At 43.7% G+C, this 15358-nt stretch overlaps 1 protein-coding gene across 3 annotated transcripts in view; it reads right to left on the bottom strand.

The window, feature by feature from the left end:
• The window catches only part of EXOC2 (exocyst complex component 2), a 163452-nt gene that overhangs the window by 138225 nt on the left and 9869 nt on the right, over positions 1-15358 (bottom strand). For all 3 annotated transcript variants that reach the window (XM_001507743.6, XM_007669078.4, XM_029053831.2), the window contains exons 2-3: positions 9711-9870; positions 546-722 (exon numbers count right to left, since the gene is read on the bottom strand). In XM_001507743.6, coding sequence (XP_001507793.1) covers positions 546-722; positions 9711-9828 — 295 coding nt within the window. In that variant the 5' untranslated portion in view covers positions 9829-9870. The remainder of the gene's footprint in view (positions 1-545; positions 723-9710; positions 9871-15358) is intronic.

The raw sequence follows: 15358 nt of genomic DNA, 5'->3' as shown, positions 1-15358 counted from the left end.
TTCACATGATTCACTTTAACGTCAAATAAAGTATTATAAAGACCCATCTTGCAGAAAGAATTTGTGTTCTAATAAAACCAGAACAGACCACAGAAACGGTTTTAAACATCCAGTTCCTTCCCTTAGCTGGATAACTGCTGATGGCTTTTAAGAGCATATTTCTACAACTGGCTTCTTTATATGTGATTTATACTAACTAAGGAATCCTGACTGAGCAGCTCTCACTCTTTTGTATCGCACACAAACATTTTGAAATGGGTGGAGAAGATGGGAAAATTTTTTAAGCATTTTCAAATAAAAACAAAATCTCAGTGGTGTAATCATTAAAGGATCAAATTTTGCCCTCTGAAGGCACAATGGGCAATTAATAATGATACACATTTCAAAGGGTTTGTGTGGTCTAAACAGTCGGCAAAAGAAATAAAAGAATAATACGTTGGGGCTATTGATTTCCCAATTAGATGAGACTTCTACTAAAAATTACAATAAACAAAATAACTGCTGATTCTGATGGTTTCCCACAAAGACTGAAGAAGCCACGATACCTATTTTTTCAGGCTTAAGAAGTTTAAAAGAGACTGTAGAGGTTCCTTTGCCACCTGACTTGGTGGTGACAATAATGTCACCCTTATCATTCTTAGCTTGTCCCACTCGACACACAATTTTGCTGGCAGACATCCATTCTGCAGTCAGAAGGCAATTGTGTCCACAAATTGTCAAACCTGTAAAACAAAGAATGGCCATCAAACAAAAAGAAATTGCATAAAGTGTTTTAGAGTTTAAAACAGCAATTTGAAGGCAGTGCTTGGGTTTTCTTTCCACTTAAATATTCATTTAGCAGTACAAATGTCTCTATTGAATATCTGTTGTTAATTAAATTTATCCACAAGCCTCTCTGCAAGCCAATAAATAGAACAGTGTTCTATGGCTATTCACGCTGTCCTGGGTATGCCAATTTGACCATTTTTGAGTTGAATTTTCCACACCGTTAATAAGCTACTATTTAGTTTGAAATTGGGTGTCATAAATAATATTTTCCTAGCCATTGGAGGTCAGATTCACAGAAGGTTGCCAGACAAACATGCATAAACTCCAAACCATAAGTATGCCATGAGCTTTTTCCGCTAAAAATACCAACTCACCACACTCTGAAGACAACTGTTTAGATTTCTACTATTGTTCATTAGTGGATTGCTTGCAGAATGGGGATGAATACAGAAGAAACCTCGTGGTGGATTTTCCCTGGAATTTTGAAGTTCTTTAAAAGGTCTACATAGGGCCAGACTCAATTCCAGTGCTATGAAATCCTCCACACTGAGCCTCTTTGGAACCCATGCTGAACTGGCTGGTAAGATCTCTCAGGAAACAGGTGCTCCCAGCCCCATCCAACCTACCCATAGTGAGGTCTGAAGTGTCAGGTAGGGCTGAGTGAGACAAGTTAGCTTTAACCCATTAGCAGGCCCTTTCCCGGTTCAGTTGCCCTGGGCCTTATGTTCAGGTGCCCATCCTTCTTGATGATCAGGGCTCCAAAGTGCTGCTCCCTCACAAGGCAACAAGTAGAGGAACACAGAGAGCAAGTCTTCATGAGAAAAAGGCCCGGCCCCCACCAGAATCCCCTTGCTCCTTCCTCTCCCTGCCATCCCACTTAGTCCTGCCACAGAGTGTCAGAAGGCAAGGAGTTTAAAAACTGAAAGTTCTGCCCTCTAAATCCACTCTTCCATACTTTGGTCAAAGGCAGCTCTTCTTCACTGACTGTGCAGCTTGTGCTAAAAACCTAGGTAATACCATGGCTTAGCAAGAAGCAGTGTGGCCTAGTGGAAAGAGCACAGGGCTGGAAGGACCTGGGTTCCAATTCTGCCTCTGCCACTTGTCTGCTACGTGACTTTGGGCAAGTCACTTAAGTTCTCATGAGAAGCAGACTGGCGCAGTGGATAGAACACGGGCCCGGGAGTCACGAGGTCAAGGGTTCTAATCCCGACTCTGCCACTTGTCTGCAGTGTGACCTTGGGCAGGCCGCTTCACTTCTCTGGGCCTCAATTCCCTCATCTGTAAATTGGGGATTGAGACTGTGCGCCCCATGTGGGACAAGGACTGTGTCCAACCTGATTATCTTGTATCTACCCCATTGCTTAGAACAGTGCTTGGCACATAGTAAGCAAATACCATAATCATCATCATTCTCTGTGGTTCAGTTACCTTATCTGTAAAATGGGGATTAATACCTAATCTCTCCCTACTTAAATTGTGAGCTCCATGTGGGATATGGACTCTGCCTCTGTCCAACCTAACTTGCATCTACCTCAGCACTTAGAATGGTGTTTGGCACATAGTAAGCGCTTAACAAGTACCGTTATATATTATTTTGCCATGATGGAACAGGCTGCATTTTGCCCCTGTTCCAGCTCTTGTGATGGCAGTGCCCTCACCCTCCCGGGCCCAAGCCAGGGAAAGCGTGGCACACAGCCCCAGACTCCGCTCCTCTGCCGCCCACCTCCTCGCCGTCCCTCGGTCTCGCCTATCCCGCCGTCGACCCCTGGGCCACATCCCCCCGCGGTCCTGGAACGCCCTCCCTCCTCACCTCCCCCAAACTGATTCTCTTCCCCTCTTCAAAACCCTACTTAAAACTCACCTCCTCCAAGAGGCCTTCCCAGACTGAGCTCCCTTCTCCCTCTACTCCCTCTACCACCCCCCTTCACCTCTCCGCAGTTTAACCCTCTTTTCCCCCCATTTCCCTCTGCTCCTCCCCCTCTCCCTTCCCATCCCCTCAGCACTGTACTCGTCTGCTCAACTGTATATATTTTCATCACCCTATTTATTTTGTCAATGAAATGTACATCACCTTGATTCTATTTAGACGCCATTGTTTTTACTAGATGTTCTTCCCCTCGACTCTATTTATTGCCATTGTTCTCGTCTGTCCGTCTCCCCCGATTAGACTGTAAGCCGGTCAAACGGCAGGGACAGTCTCTATCTGTTGCCGACTTGTTCATTCCAAGCGCTTAGTACAGTGCTCTGCACATAGTAAGCGCTCAATAAATACTACTGAATGAACTAATGATGATGACAAGGGTATTTAAGTGCTTACTATGTTCATTCATTCAATAGTATTTATTGAGTGCTTACTATGTGCACAGCACTGTACTAAGCGCTTGGAATGTACAAATCGGTAACAGAGACAGTCCCTGCCCTTTGACGGGCTTACAGTCTAATCAGGGGAGACGGACACACAAGAACAATGGCAATGAATACAATCGAGGGGAAGAGCATCTCATTAAAACAATAGCAAATAAATAGAATCAGGGTGATGTACATCTCATTAACAAAATAAATAGGGTAATGAAGATATATATAGTTGAGTGGACGAGTACAGTGCTGAGGGGATGGGACAGCAGAAGGGAAGGAGCAGAGGGAAAGGCGGGAGAAGAGTGTTTAGCTGCGGAGAGGTGACGGGGGTGGGTAGGGGGAGCAGAGGGAAAAGGGGAGCTCAGTTTGGGAAGGCCTCTTGGAGGAGGTGCGCTTTAAGTAGGGTTTTGAAGAGGGGAAGAGAATTAGTTTGGCGGAGGTGAGGAGGGAGGACGTTCCAGGACCGCGGGAGGACATGGCCCAGGGGTCGACGGCGGGATAGGCGAGAACGGGGGATGGTGAGGAGGTGGGCGGCAGAGGAGCAGACCGTGCAGGGTGGGCAGTAGAAAGAGAGAGAACTATGTGCCAGGCACTGTTCTAAACAGTGGGGTAGATACAAGGTAATCATTTTGTCCCACATGGGGCTCACAGTCTTAATCCTCATTTTACAGATGAAGTAACTGAGGCACAGAGAAGTTAAGTGGCTTGCCCAAGGTCACAAGGCAGATAAGTAGCGGAGCCAGGATTAGAACCCACGAACTCTGACTCCCAAGTCCGTGCTCTTTCCACTAAGTTAATCCCCTGCTTGCTGCTGCCGCCGCTCACCAATTTCTCTCTCTGCTCTGGAAAGCCCGTCACAATTCTGGTTCAAGGAGTGTTTATAAATCTGCAGCCTGATGGCCATACTGTGATATGAGTTTACGGCTCTTCGGTAGGAAAGCCTGGGCCATCCCTGGTCTAAGAACACATGTTGACGTATCTGAGAAAATGTTATCCCTGACCTTCCTACAATTATTTTAAATCCTGAAACAAAGAACTGGATGCGCTCTCACTTTGCATACCGATGATTACAATCATAGTTCAGGCAGCTTTAAAGCTTTCCAACCGCCATAACTTAATTTGAAGTGATGACGTATGCTGCAAAATCAGTATGGTAAATTGTCACTCACTAGGGAGTTCTATTTAGCTAAATAGGAAAAGGGGCCTCTCAGAAACCATGTAACTTTTTATTTGAGCACTGATCAGAGGTGCCCTCTTTCTAAGTCCCATAAGGGTTAGAGCCTTCGCTGCCTAGGCACTGTGTGATTAGCTATGGCCCCACTCCTCTTGGGGTTAACCGGCCCCATCCCTTGGATTCAGAAAGAGGCCAGAGATGAAGCCAAGATGATGGCTCTATTCCTTGCCTTCTGCTGGTAGGCCTTTGGGACTGAACCATCCTCTTTGCTGCTCAAATGAGACAAACTGCCTCTTGCTCCTCTGTCTCCCCACAGGAGGACAGTTACTAGAGATAATCCAGGTCCTCTGACTGCCAGGCTTATGCTCTTCCTCGGCTTTTCTTCTGTCTCTCCCTCTCACTTACTTTTCTCTTCCTTCCCTACCCTTTCCACTCCTGATGCTCTTCCAAGGTCATCAAAAGCTCGCAATGAAAAATGGTAACTCAGGTTCAGCACAAATATGACTAGTATGGTTGCACCGCCCCCTACTCTTTAAACTTGTCTGCTTTGTATTTTCAATTTCTATAATGTGATCAATTTAATTTATGGAAAAAATAAGCACAGGAATCGGGGGCCAAAACCAGAAACATCTTACTTTATTCATATTGCCCAGAAAAACCTGGCACAGTCACTGTTTGTCTAATAGAAAGACCACTTTAACAGATGTCAAATTTGATTTAAATACTGAAATACTGAAATTGTATTTGGAAATGACCAAAATTAGTACTTATAAAGAATGTTATAAATTCTAAAGGGATAATAACTATGGCTTGTGGGTTCATTCTGTAAGCTTACTTATATTAATTGCAATGCTGAAATTTAGGGTTTAACTACATTTAAATGTTAAAATTCCAAGCACTAATACTTTTTATAGCAATTTAAGGATATATTTTTTAATTTCCTGTGGGTTTTGCTTGAATGAATGTCTTTCAAAAAATGAACATTGAAAGGCATCTAAGATTTTACAAATTAGTCTCAATCAATTTTATACAAAAATACTTCAAAATAACAAATGCAAGGGCAAGAATATCCACAAATGCCAAATGCAATAAAGGATTTGTCTTTTACACCAAAACAAATGAAACTTCCAAAATCCAAAGTCCAAACTGCTTTGGGCCCTGCTACTCTGAATACACTAATAATAATAGCGTACGGTACCAGAATGACTTGATAGTAGAAGATGGGACGTTTTAAAGAGTGTGTGTCCATGGAGTTGCTATGAGTCAGAAACAAGTCGATGGTATTTGACGAAGAAGATTTGTTAAGCCCTTAATTTACGCCAGGCACCGTACTAAGCACTGGGATAGATATGAGCTTATCATGTTGGACACAGTCCCTGTCCCTTGTGGGGCTCACAGACAATCCCCATTTTACAGAAAACTGAGGCACAGAGAAGTGAAGTTCATACAGCAGACAAGTGGAAGAGCCGGGATTAGAACCCAGGTCGTTTGGATACGCAGGCTCTATCCATTAAGCCACGCTGCTTCTTACAAAGAACCACGACGGGGAGGACGGATGCAGATCTTCAGGTGAGAACATGGGGAGGGGGGTTAGGTGGCAATGGATGATACAAGCTAGAACCAAAGGGCTCTAAGCCTCTCTTCAATGCTGTCATGAAAAACTCACCACCTCTAGAAAGAAAGCACTCTGCAATTATACTCCACCTGGTGAGGCTGTGTCATCCAACAATCCCTGTCTCCATGGGGCTCACAGTAGGAGGGAGAACAGGTACTGAATTCCTCCACTGTAGAGTCAATCAATGCTATTTAATAATAATAATATTAATAATGGTACTTGCTAAGCACTTGTGTGCCAAGCACTGTTCTAAGCACTGGGACAGAAACAAGTTAACCGGGGTGGACACAGTCTCTGTCCCACATAGGGCTCACACTTCATCCCCATTGTACAGATGAGGTAACTGAGACCCAGAGTAGTGAAGTGCCTTGCCCAAGGTCGCACAGCAAGCATGTGGTGGATTATTGAGCGATTACTATGCGCAGAGAGCTATACACTGTAGAGATGAGGAAATGGAGTCCCAGAGAAGTCAGGTCACACAGCGGGCAAGTGGTAGAGGCGGGGATTAGAACTCAGATCCCCCAACTCCCAGGCCCGAGTTCTTTCCACTAGGCCGGGCTGCATCTCCAAAGAGAGCTGTTACCTAGAGGTTTTTAGTGCATACATTCCTGGCTGGGCTGGAATTCCAGGATCCAGCCAAAGGGAGCCGCAGGAATTGCCACCACGATGTGACCGACTGTTCCGGCAGAAGCTACTGGTGTTTGAAAGCGGCAGCTGGGTAACTGCTGTATGTGGTGGATCACCCTCAAGAGGCCCAGTCCCCTGAAGATTCAGCCTGCTCTCCTTCCCACTCGGAGTATGGAAAAATATGGGCACTATCTTTCAACACTGTCATTTTTCCAGGAGATGAAATGGCATCGACACAAAGCAGAACAAAACTACAAGAGTATGTCTACCGTTCATTACCCATGACTAGAGTTCCATGTTTTCTGTTTACTAAAACCTGCTACCCAGAAATCGATTACGTGGGAAAAAAAGGAAATAGACAAGTACTGTGTAGGCACGCATAACGAACTTTATTTAGAAATGGGGTTTAACTTGACCACTGTAGAAACTGTCCAACTTAAAAATCCACCAATGATTAGCATTTATGCTTGCTTCAGTTCACTTCATCTTGTCCTAAGAATACCAGGATTTAAAGCTAAATTGTGCTGAGGTTTATAAAAGTACCACATACATGTCAAGTAAGAATAACTATCTGAAATTAAAATTGTGATTAAAAACTGCACAAGCTATCAATCCTTACCCTGAGGGCAAGAGATAATTGCTAGTTGCATCTTGGAAGTAAACTTCCCTCCCAAAGGTACAGCACTGCACAACTTGGAGATTTTTTTTCCCCCACTTTCGGTAAACCAGCTGGAACAAGCCATAAAGCAAGGTATACAGCTAGCTAGACCATTGTAATTAAAATAGTATTAAATTTTTAATTTTGAATGGTATCTGATGAAGAAATCCAAACACCATAGAAAAATTATTTAACCTACACTCTATGTGAACAGGACTAGAAAAAAGACTTAGAAAACAGGGCCTAATGGTCTAAATCCTGCACTGTCTAAGTGGTCTAGAACATGGCCTATGGAAGATGTCCTACGTTCTAATCCCAGTTCCGCTATTCAACTTCCATGTGACCTTGGGGAAGTCATTTAACTTCACTGAGCCTTAGTTTCCTCATCAGTAAAATGGAGATTAAATATCTACTCTCCCTCCCCCTCAGACTATAAACCCAGTGTGGGACAGGGCCTCTGTCCAACTTGATTATTTTGTATCTATCCCAGTGCCTGACACATAGTAAGCCCTTAATAAATACCAAAATTATTATTAATTTATTAACAACTATCAAACACTATGTATATAACCCTGTACTAAATACTGGGGCCAATGGAAAAAATAAATTAAATTCCAACCCTACGCATGGCTCATGATCTAAAAGGGAGAAGAAAGGTACAAAGGACAAGAAGAATATCAAAATAAGCACGTCACGGTGACCTAGAATAGGAATTGTGTGATATACAGAGCTTGGTATTTCATACTAAGAGAAGCAGCGTGGCTCAGTGGAAAGAGCCTGGGCTTCGGAGTCAGAGGACATGGGTTCGACTCCCGGCTCTGCCGCTTGTCAGCTGTGTGACTGTGGGCAAGTCACTTAACTTTTCTGTGCCTCAGTTACCTCATCTGTAAAATGGGGATTAACTGTGAGCCTCATGTGGGACAACCTGATGACCCTGTATCTACCCCAGCACTTAGAACAGTGCTCTGAACATAGTAAGCACTTAATAAATATCAACATTATTATACTTAAGCTTTCATAATTTCTTCACAGAGCCTTATACAAATTTCACACTCTCAAGGGTCATCGGGAGGTCATGATGTCTGAGGCCAAAGATGAGTCTCATAGACATAGAGATGCCCATGATGGTGCTTGTGGAACACCAACAGCATGAAGTGTGATGTAATGACATCATAGCAACGTTTTGGGAAGTCCATCCTAGTTCTCCTGAACCTACAGCATTTCTCCAGGGTTTTTTCCCTAACCTCCAGCATTTCCCTAACCTCCTCTAGAGCCACTGTGCTCTGGGCTAAGTCCACGTTAATAGAAGCACGCTTCCCTAAAAGTATTTGAAGGAGGAAGCCATGGCAGTCACCACTGCTTCTGAGACTGTAGTTCTCTCTCCAGGTAATTTTCCCTTTCCACTCCTCTCTTTCAGGCCTGACAAGACCTCCAGCCTTCATGGAGCTCCCTCTCTCCAGGCAGCAAAGGTAGAATGGTATGGAGTGGGAGGGAATGCTATGGAAGCCCTCTAGACTGTAAGCTCATTGTGGGCCGGGAATGGGTCCATCAACTATGTTTTATGGTACGTTCCCAAGCACTTAGTACAGTGCTTTGCACACAGCAAGCGTTCAGTGTGTACCACTGATTGGAAGAGTAAAGGACACACAAGGAAAGGTCCACGAATGGCCATCTTAGACCCAGCACAATCCTCATGCTGGGCCACCTAGACAGAATCTCTGAAATAGGAAAGTTGATATCCTAACGTTTCACACTTATGTAAGAACTTTTGAATTCACAATGTGCTTTTTTGGGGGCACATTATCGGTCACAAAGCACATTATCTTGGCAGGCTATATATATACCCACACAAACACAAATATACATATGTATATTTATAATGAACATGTAAATAAATCATAAGGGTAATAAAGAAATATATATGATGTTTCATTTACGTATATATTGTAAATCATTTTAGACATTTTATTACTGTGATATACTTTTGATGTTTTTCATAATATTTTCTGCCAGATGTCCAATCTTGTGCCTACCCCACTGCTTAGGACATAGTAAGTCTTTAGACAGTAAGCTCGTTCTGGGCAGGGAGTATGTCTGTTTGTCATATCGTACTCTTCCAAATGCTTAGTACAGTGCTTTTGCACACAGTAAGCGTGATAAATACAATTAAATGAATGAACATAATGTGTTTAATTATTAGAAAAGGCCATATATGTAATTATTAGAAAAGGCCACTGAAAATAGATGCATGTCATCTTGATTTAGAACATTAATTCCACAAATATCTATAAACAAAATTATCTATTTTTCTCATCGTGTTAATCTACAACCTCTTGTGATGGAAACTATATTGATTTTATGAGCACATAGGATTTAAAATACACAGGCTCCAGTTTGGGTATCATGCTTCTGCACTTAAAATGCCTCTTTAGTTGCCCAAACAGAAATGTATGTCAAAATTTACTCCTATAGGAAAAACCCACATAAGCACCAAGTAACTTGTTTTGACTTACCTATTAAGTCCGTTGGGCCTGTTCCCAGGTTCTCCCCTCTAATCGTAACTTTAGTCCATGAGATTCCCTCATTTGGCGAGATGCCTGTAACCAAGGGGGGTTGGCGGGATCGAGACATAATCGTTTGGAATGCAAACCGGTGATCCAGTTAGAAAATAATCTAGGATGAAAGAGGAAATGTCAACCATTAAAAAAAACCGACTCAAAATCACTTTCACATACGTTAATCTGAAAAATCTAACTCATAACTGCCCCATTTCTTGCCTCCTCATTATGGCGGAAGTCACTGGAAACGCTATCTAAATGCACCGCTTTCCTCTCTCCTGTTTGATCCCTAGAATCGCAGATTCTCCCTCATCAATCCACTGGTACTGTACATGCTAGAGTGTAGTCTCCTTAGTAGTCTCTTTTCACTAGTCTTATCTTACATGCAACAGCAGACTTTCCCCCCCTTTTTGAGAACTGTTAAGTGGACTTCAATTCTCCTGCAGGACAAATTAAAATGTCTGATCCTGGGTCCTCAGCTACTTATCCTACTTTCACCCAACGGCTCCAAACTCCCTCCTCTCCTGTATCTGGGCCATCACATGCCATTACTCTGATCTGGGATGCTTTCCCATTTCATTCCCAAAACAGGCATCTCCCCTCTAATAAGCTGACCCATTTCCTTCTCAAAGCTTGAATGTTTAACCCTATCTGAAATCAGTCATTCCAGCCATACTACCTGTCTTTTGGCTTCCTTTGTCTCCCAATACTCAGTTTGGGGTTCTTTAATGGTATTTGGGCTTTATTTTTTTTAGTGGTATTTGTTAAGTGCTTACTATGTGCCAGGCACTGTACTAAACGCTGGGGTAGATACCAGCAAATCAGCTGGACACAGTCCCTGTCCCACATGGGGCTCACGGTCTTAATCCCCATTTTACAGACGAGGGAACCGAGGCACAGAAAAGTGATGTGACTTGCCCAAGGTCACACAGAGCAGACAAGTGGTGGAGTTGGGATGGGAACTCAGGTCCTTCTGACCCGAGCCCCATGGTCTATTCACTACTAGGCCATGCTGCTTCCTGTTCAACAAAAACTGTTCCAATGTTCCTTTTTTAAGAGTGGTGCAGTGTGAAGACTACTCTGAATGGCCATCAGTAGTCCCCTTAAGTCCATTAGAGACTCCCACAGGTTGGGTTTACAGAAGTATTAGCTAGCCTCTCTCAGTTGGAAAGATCAGCCTAAGGAAAACTCCAGGTTTCACAGGTTTATTGCAGAGGTGTAGAGATTTAAGAGGTAGAGATAAAACTGGGAGGGAAGATTTTTCCGACTTTCTCGAAAGAGATATAGAAAAGTCATTTATTCCCCCCCCCCCCACCTCAATGAAACCTAATCATCTCCCATCTGCTTGTCCCAGGCAATCAGACTGGCTTGTGATCCATTACCTTTTTAACAAAGCTGTTAGACTGTGGAGTGTTTACTATGTGTCAGGCACTGTACTAAGTACTGGGATAGATACAAGCTAATCGGCCCTGTCCCATATAGAACACACAGTCTTAATCCCCATTTTTACAGGTGAGGTAACTGAGGCCCAGAGAAGTGAAGTGACTTGCCGAAGGTCACACATAAGGCAAGTGGCGGATCTGGGATTAGAACCCAGGCCCTTCTGACTCCCAAGCCCGTGCTCCATCCATTAGGCCACACTGCTTCTCCAGGGTAGAGGCTGGGCAGGCTGGTTGGCATTGCTCCATCCCCACCCCCCGCCAACTCCCTGTTTACAGGTTCTTATGGGTGCATGTCTTGAGAGATGTAATGGCAGCATACACAGTATTTTTGGTACACTTCTCTTTTGAACTGTTTTTCCAAAGAACAGCACCATGCCTTTTAACAACAACAGTGTATTTCCCAGGCTCCCAATTCCTTGGTAAATGCTGTTGAAGAGTCTCCCTATTTTTGCTCTAGATGACAGTGTTTTAGCCACGTATGTTACAGAAAACTATCACCACATTAAAGAGGCAGACAATAACACAGACAATGCCACTATCCTATCTCATAAACCCATAAACTTGGCATTGTCCTCAATTCATCTCTCTTACTCCACCCACATATTCAATCACCAAATCCTGTACTTTCTACCTTCATTGCTAAAATCTGCCCCATCCGCTCCTCCAAACTGCTACTAGCTGATATCCTATCCTGCCTTGATCAATCAATTGTATTTACTGAGCACTTTCTGTGTGCAGACCACTGGACTTGTCACTTGAGAGTTGGTAGACACATTCCCTGCCCATAACTACTGGGTCCAATCTGACAATTACCTTGTATCTACCCCAGAGTTTAGATCAGTGCCGGGCACATAGCACTTAACAAATGCCATTAAAAAACAACAACAAAAAAAAAAACCCAAACAAAAAAATAAGCCTGCAGTCTAGAGGGGGATTCAGACAGGAAATACAAATAAATTATGGATATGTACAAAAGTGGTGTGGGGTGAAGGAGGGGTGAATAAAAGGTCCAAATCCAAGTGCAAAGGCAACCCAGAAGGGATGACTACTGCATCTGCCTCCTCACTGACCTCCCTGCTTCTCCCCACTCCAGTCCAAACTTCACTCCCTTGCCGGGATCACTTTTCTAAAAAAAGGATCAGTCCACCTCCTCACTCCTCAAGAGCCTCCAGTGGTTGCCCATCCACCTCCGCATCAACCAGAAACTCCTTGCCACAGGTTTAAAGCATCATTAAAGACAGGTTTACCTCATCACCTTGTCTCATTCTACCTTACCCTGCTGCTTTCCTACTTCAGCCCAGCCCGCACACTCCGCTCCCCTAGCACCAACTTGTTCAATGTGCCCCTATCTCATTTACCTCTCCGCGGACCCCTTTCCCACATCTTCCCTCTGGCCTGGAACTCTCTCCCCCTCCATATACTACAGGCCGCCAACCTGCCCATCTTCAAAGCATTATTAAAGTCACATCTCCTCTAAGAGGCCTTCCCCGATTAAGCCCTCTTTCCCCCAACTCTTTCTCTCTTCTGCATTTATGCACGGTGATGGTGATCCAAGGGTGTGGGTTAATGGTTCAAGACTGGCAGGGGAGTGAGGGAGTTCAGTTCAGTGGAGAAGGTGATGTTGAGTGTGTCAATCTGCGCATCAGGAGAAGGTAATTTGGGTATGGAGACCAAATGGGGTAAGATGGTTGTAGAATGCTGGGAAGGAACGGAGAAGGGAGGTCTCTGTGGGAGAAAGAGAGAGATCTGTGGGGGGTGGGTATATGAGAAAGAGAGCAGGTGAGGAGGCTGTGGTCAGAGAGATGAATTTCAGAATTGATTAGGGTACAGAGTGAACACTTATTGGAGATTATTAGATTTAGTGTGTGCCCAAATTGGTGAGTGTGTGAGGCCAGGTGGAGCTGGAGGTCCACTCCCAAATGTTTATTACAGTATTCTGCACACGGTTAAGTGCTCCATAAATACCACTGATTGACTTGGATTTAGGAATTTTACAATTTGCTTTCAATGTGACAGCCTTATTCATGTCTTTTCTCCCCTGATTTAGATCATGAATCCTTTCTGAAACGGATGGTATCCTAATTGTTCCTCTAAATCTTCCCCAGTCCCTGATACCAAGAGGTTAATAAATGCTGTATAATTAAACTAAAAAAGTCTACCTTCCCTATGTAAAATGAAGTTAACAAATAAACAGTGAAAAATAAACTCAAAAGAACCTATAACTACCAAGTTGGCAAATTACTAAGGCAAGCCAAGGAATTTTTGAAATGGAATTTCAAGCTATTTGGTGTCTTTTTAAACACATATTTATGACCTGTCAAGAGAAAGAACCACCTGATAAAAGAGAAATAACATACTCCATGCTGATAGACAGAGAAGCAGCGTGGCACAGTGGAAAGAGCACGGGCTTTGGAGTCAGGGCTCATGAGTTCGAATCCCAGCTCTGCCACTTGTCAGCTGTGTGACTGTGGGCGAGTCACTTAACTTCTCTGTGCCTCAGTTCCCTCATCAGTAAAATGGGGATTAAGACTGTGAGCCCCACGTGGGACAACCTGATTCCCCTGTGTCTCCCCCAGCGCTTAGAACAGTGCTCTGCACATAGTAAGCGCTTAACAAATACCAACATTATTATTATAGACACACAGGAGTTGCCATTAAATGAAAAAGATACATATTAGAGGCTTCGGGTAGGGCCAGATGCATGGCAGCAAAGTTTCCACACTAGTGATTTGAATAGGCATCAAACATTTAAATTGCACAAAGATATAGCACCACTGCAGGGGAGGCTATTATTAAAGGAAGATTAGAAAATTAACCTGCCACTTTGATTAATTCATAGGACCAGTTCTTGATGATTGAGAATACTGTATTTCATTGGGATTGAGAATCATGCCATATTTGGATAACACGATCACAGCTGTAGAGATTTAATATGTTCTTGACAATATTGAAGAGTGGTCTATGCTGATCGTAGCAATGGCATTTATTGAGCACTTACTATGTGCGGAGCACTGCGCTAAACACTTGGGAGAATGTAACACAACAGAATTGGCACAGTTCCGTCACATAGCACTTAGAAATATCTTCAAATATGAAGTATGCCATTCACAGAACTAAGCCCTCCATCCATACAGTTAAAATTTGCTTCAAGGAAAGTTTCTAGGGCAATATTATGAAACCTTAATAAAACACCACTGAATTACTTTCAAAATACATATTATAATGCAACTCTAAACATCATGGGATCTGCTTGACTGCCTATGACAAAGTACAGCAGCATGGCCAACTCGGAGTCAGAAGGACCTGGGGTCTAATCCGGGCTCTGCCACTTGTGTGCTGTGCAACCCTGGGCAAGTCAATTAACTTCTCTGTACCTCAGTTACCTCATCTGTAAAATGGGGATTAAGACTGTGAGTCCCATGAGGGACAGACACTGTATCCAACCTGATAACCCTGCATCTATCCCAGCACTTAGAGCAGTGCCTTGGCACACAGTGGCGCTTAGAAGAGCAAAGTGGAACATGCTGGGTTGTAGTAGGAAATCCATGAAGATGGGATGTGGGTAAGATGATTGAGTGGCTCAAAGCCAGTGACCGGTTTCCAGGGATGGTCAGCCTTCACCTGCGTTCAGTCCCTGGGGGGAGCCTGTTCTTGGACCTATTTTTCTTCCCACTGCTTTTCAAAACTCAGGTTTCCTCACCACGCCAACCACAAAGAAGTGTGTATCACAGGGCACACTTTACTGGGGATCCATCCCCCAGGCAGCTTGTGGTCCAGTAAGCACTGGGGAGACAACCCAGCTGCCTCAGCACAAGATGTTCATTCATTTATTCATTCAATTATATTTACAGAGCCCTTACTGGGTGCAAAGCGCTGTATGAAGTGCTTGGGAAAGTATAATCTAACAATAAACAGACCCATTCCTTGCCCACAACGAGCTAACAGTCTAGATAGCCATCAGGGGCACCTTGGAACTATAGAGACTTGGCCCTTACTCATTCAATCATATTTACTGAGCGCTTACCGTGTGCAGAGCACTGTACTAACTCACAGTTTCCTGGCCCTAAGGCACAGGTAACTGAAGCCAAGTGGAGAGTTAGACCAGGTAGGTAAACTTTCTTCTCTGGTTGGATTCAGGTGCTAAATTTAGAAACCATGCAG

The sequence above is a fragment of the Ornithorhynchus anatinus genome, chromosome X3 (genome assembly GCF_004115215.2).
Source record: "Ornithorhynchus anatinus isolate Pmale09 chromosome X3, mOrnAna1.pri.v4, whole genome shotgun sequence".
NCBI classification, from domain to species: Eukaryota; Metazoa; Chordata; class Mammalia; order Monotremata; family Ornithorhynchidae; genus Ornithorhynchus; species Ornithorhynchus anatinus.
This window is presented reverse-complemented; position numbering and strand designations above follow the sequence as displayed.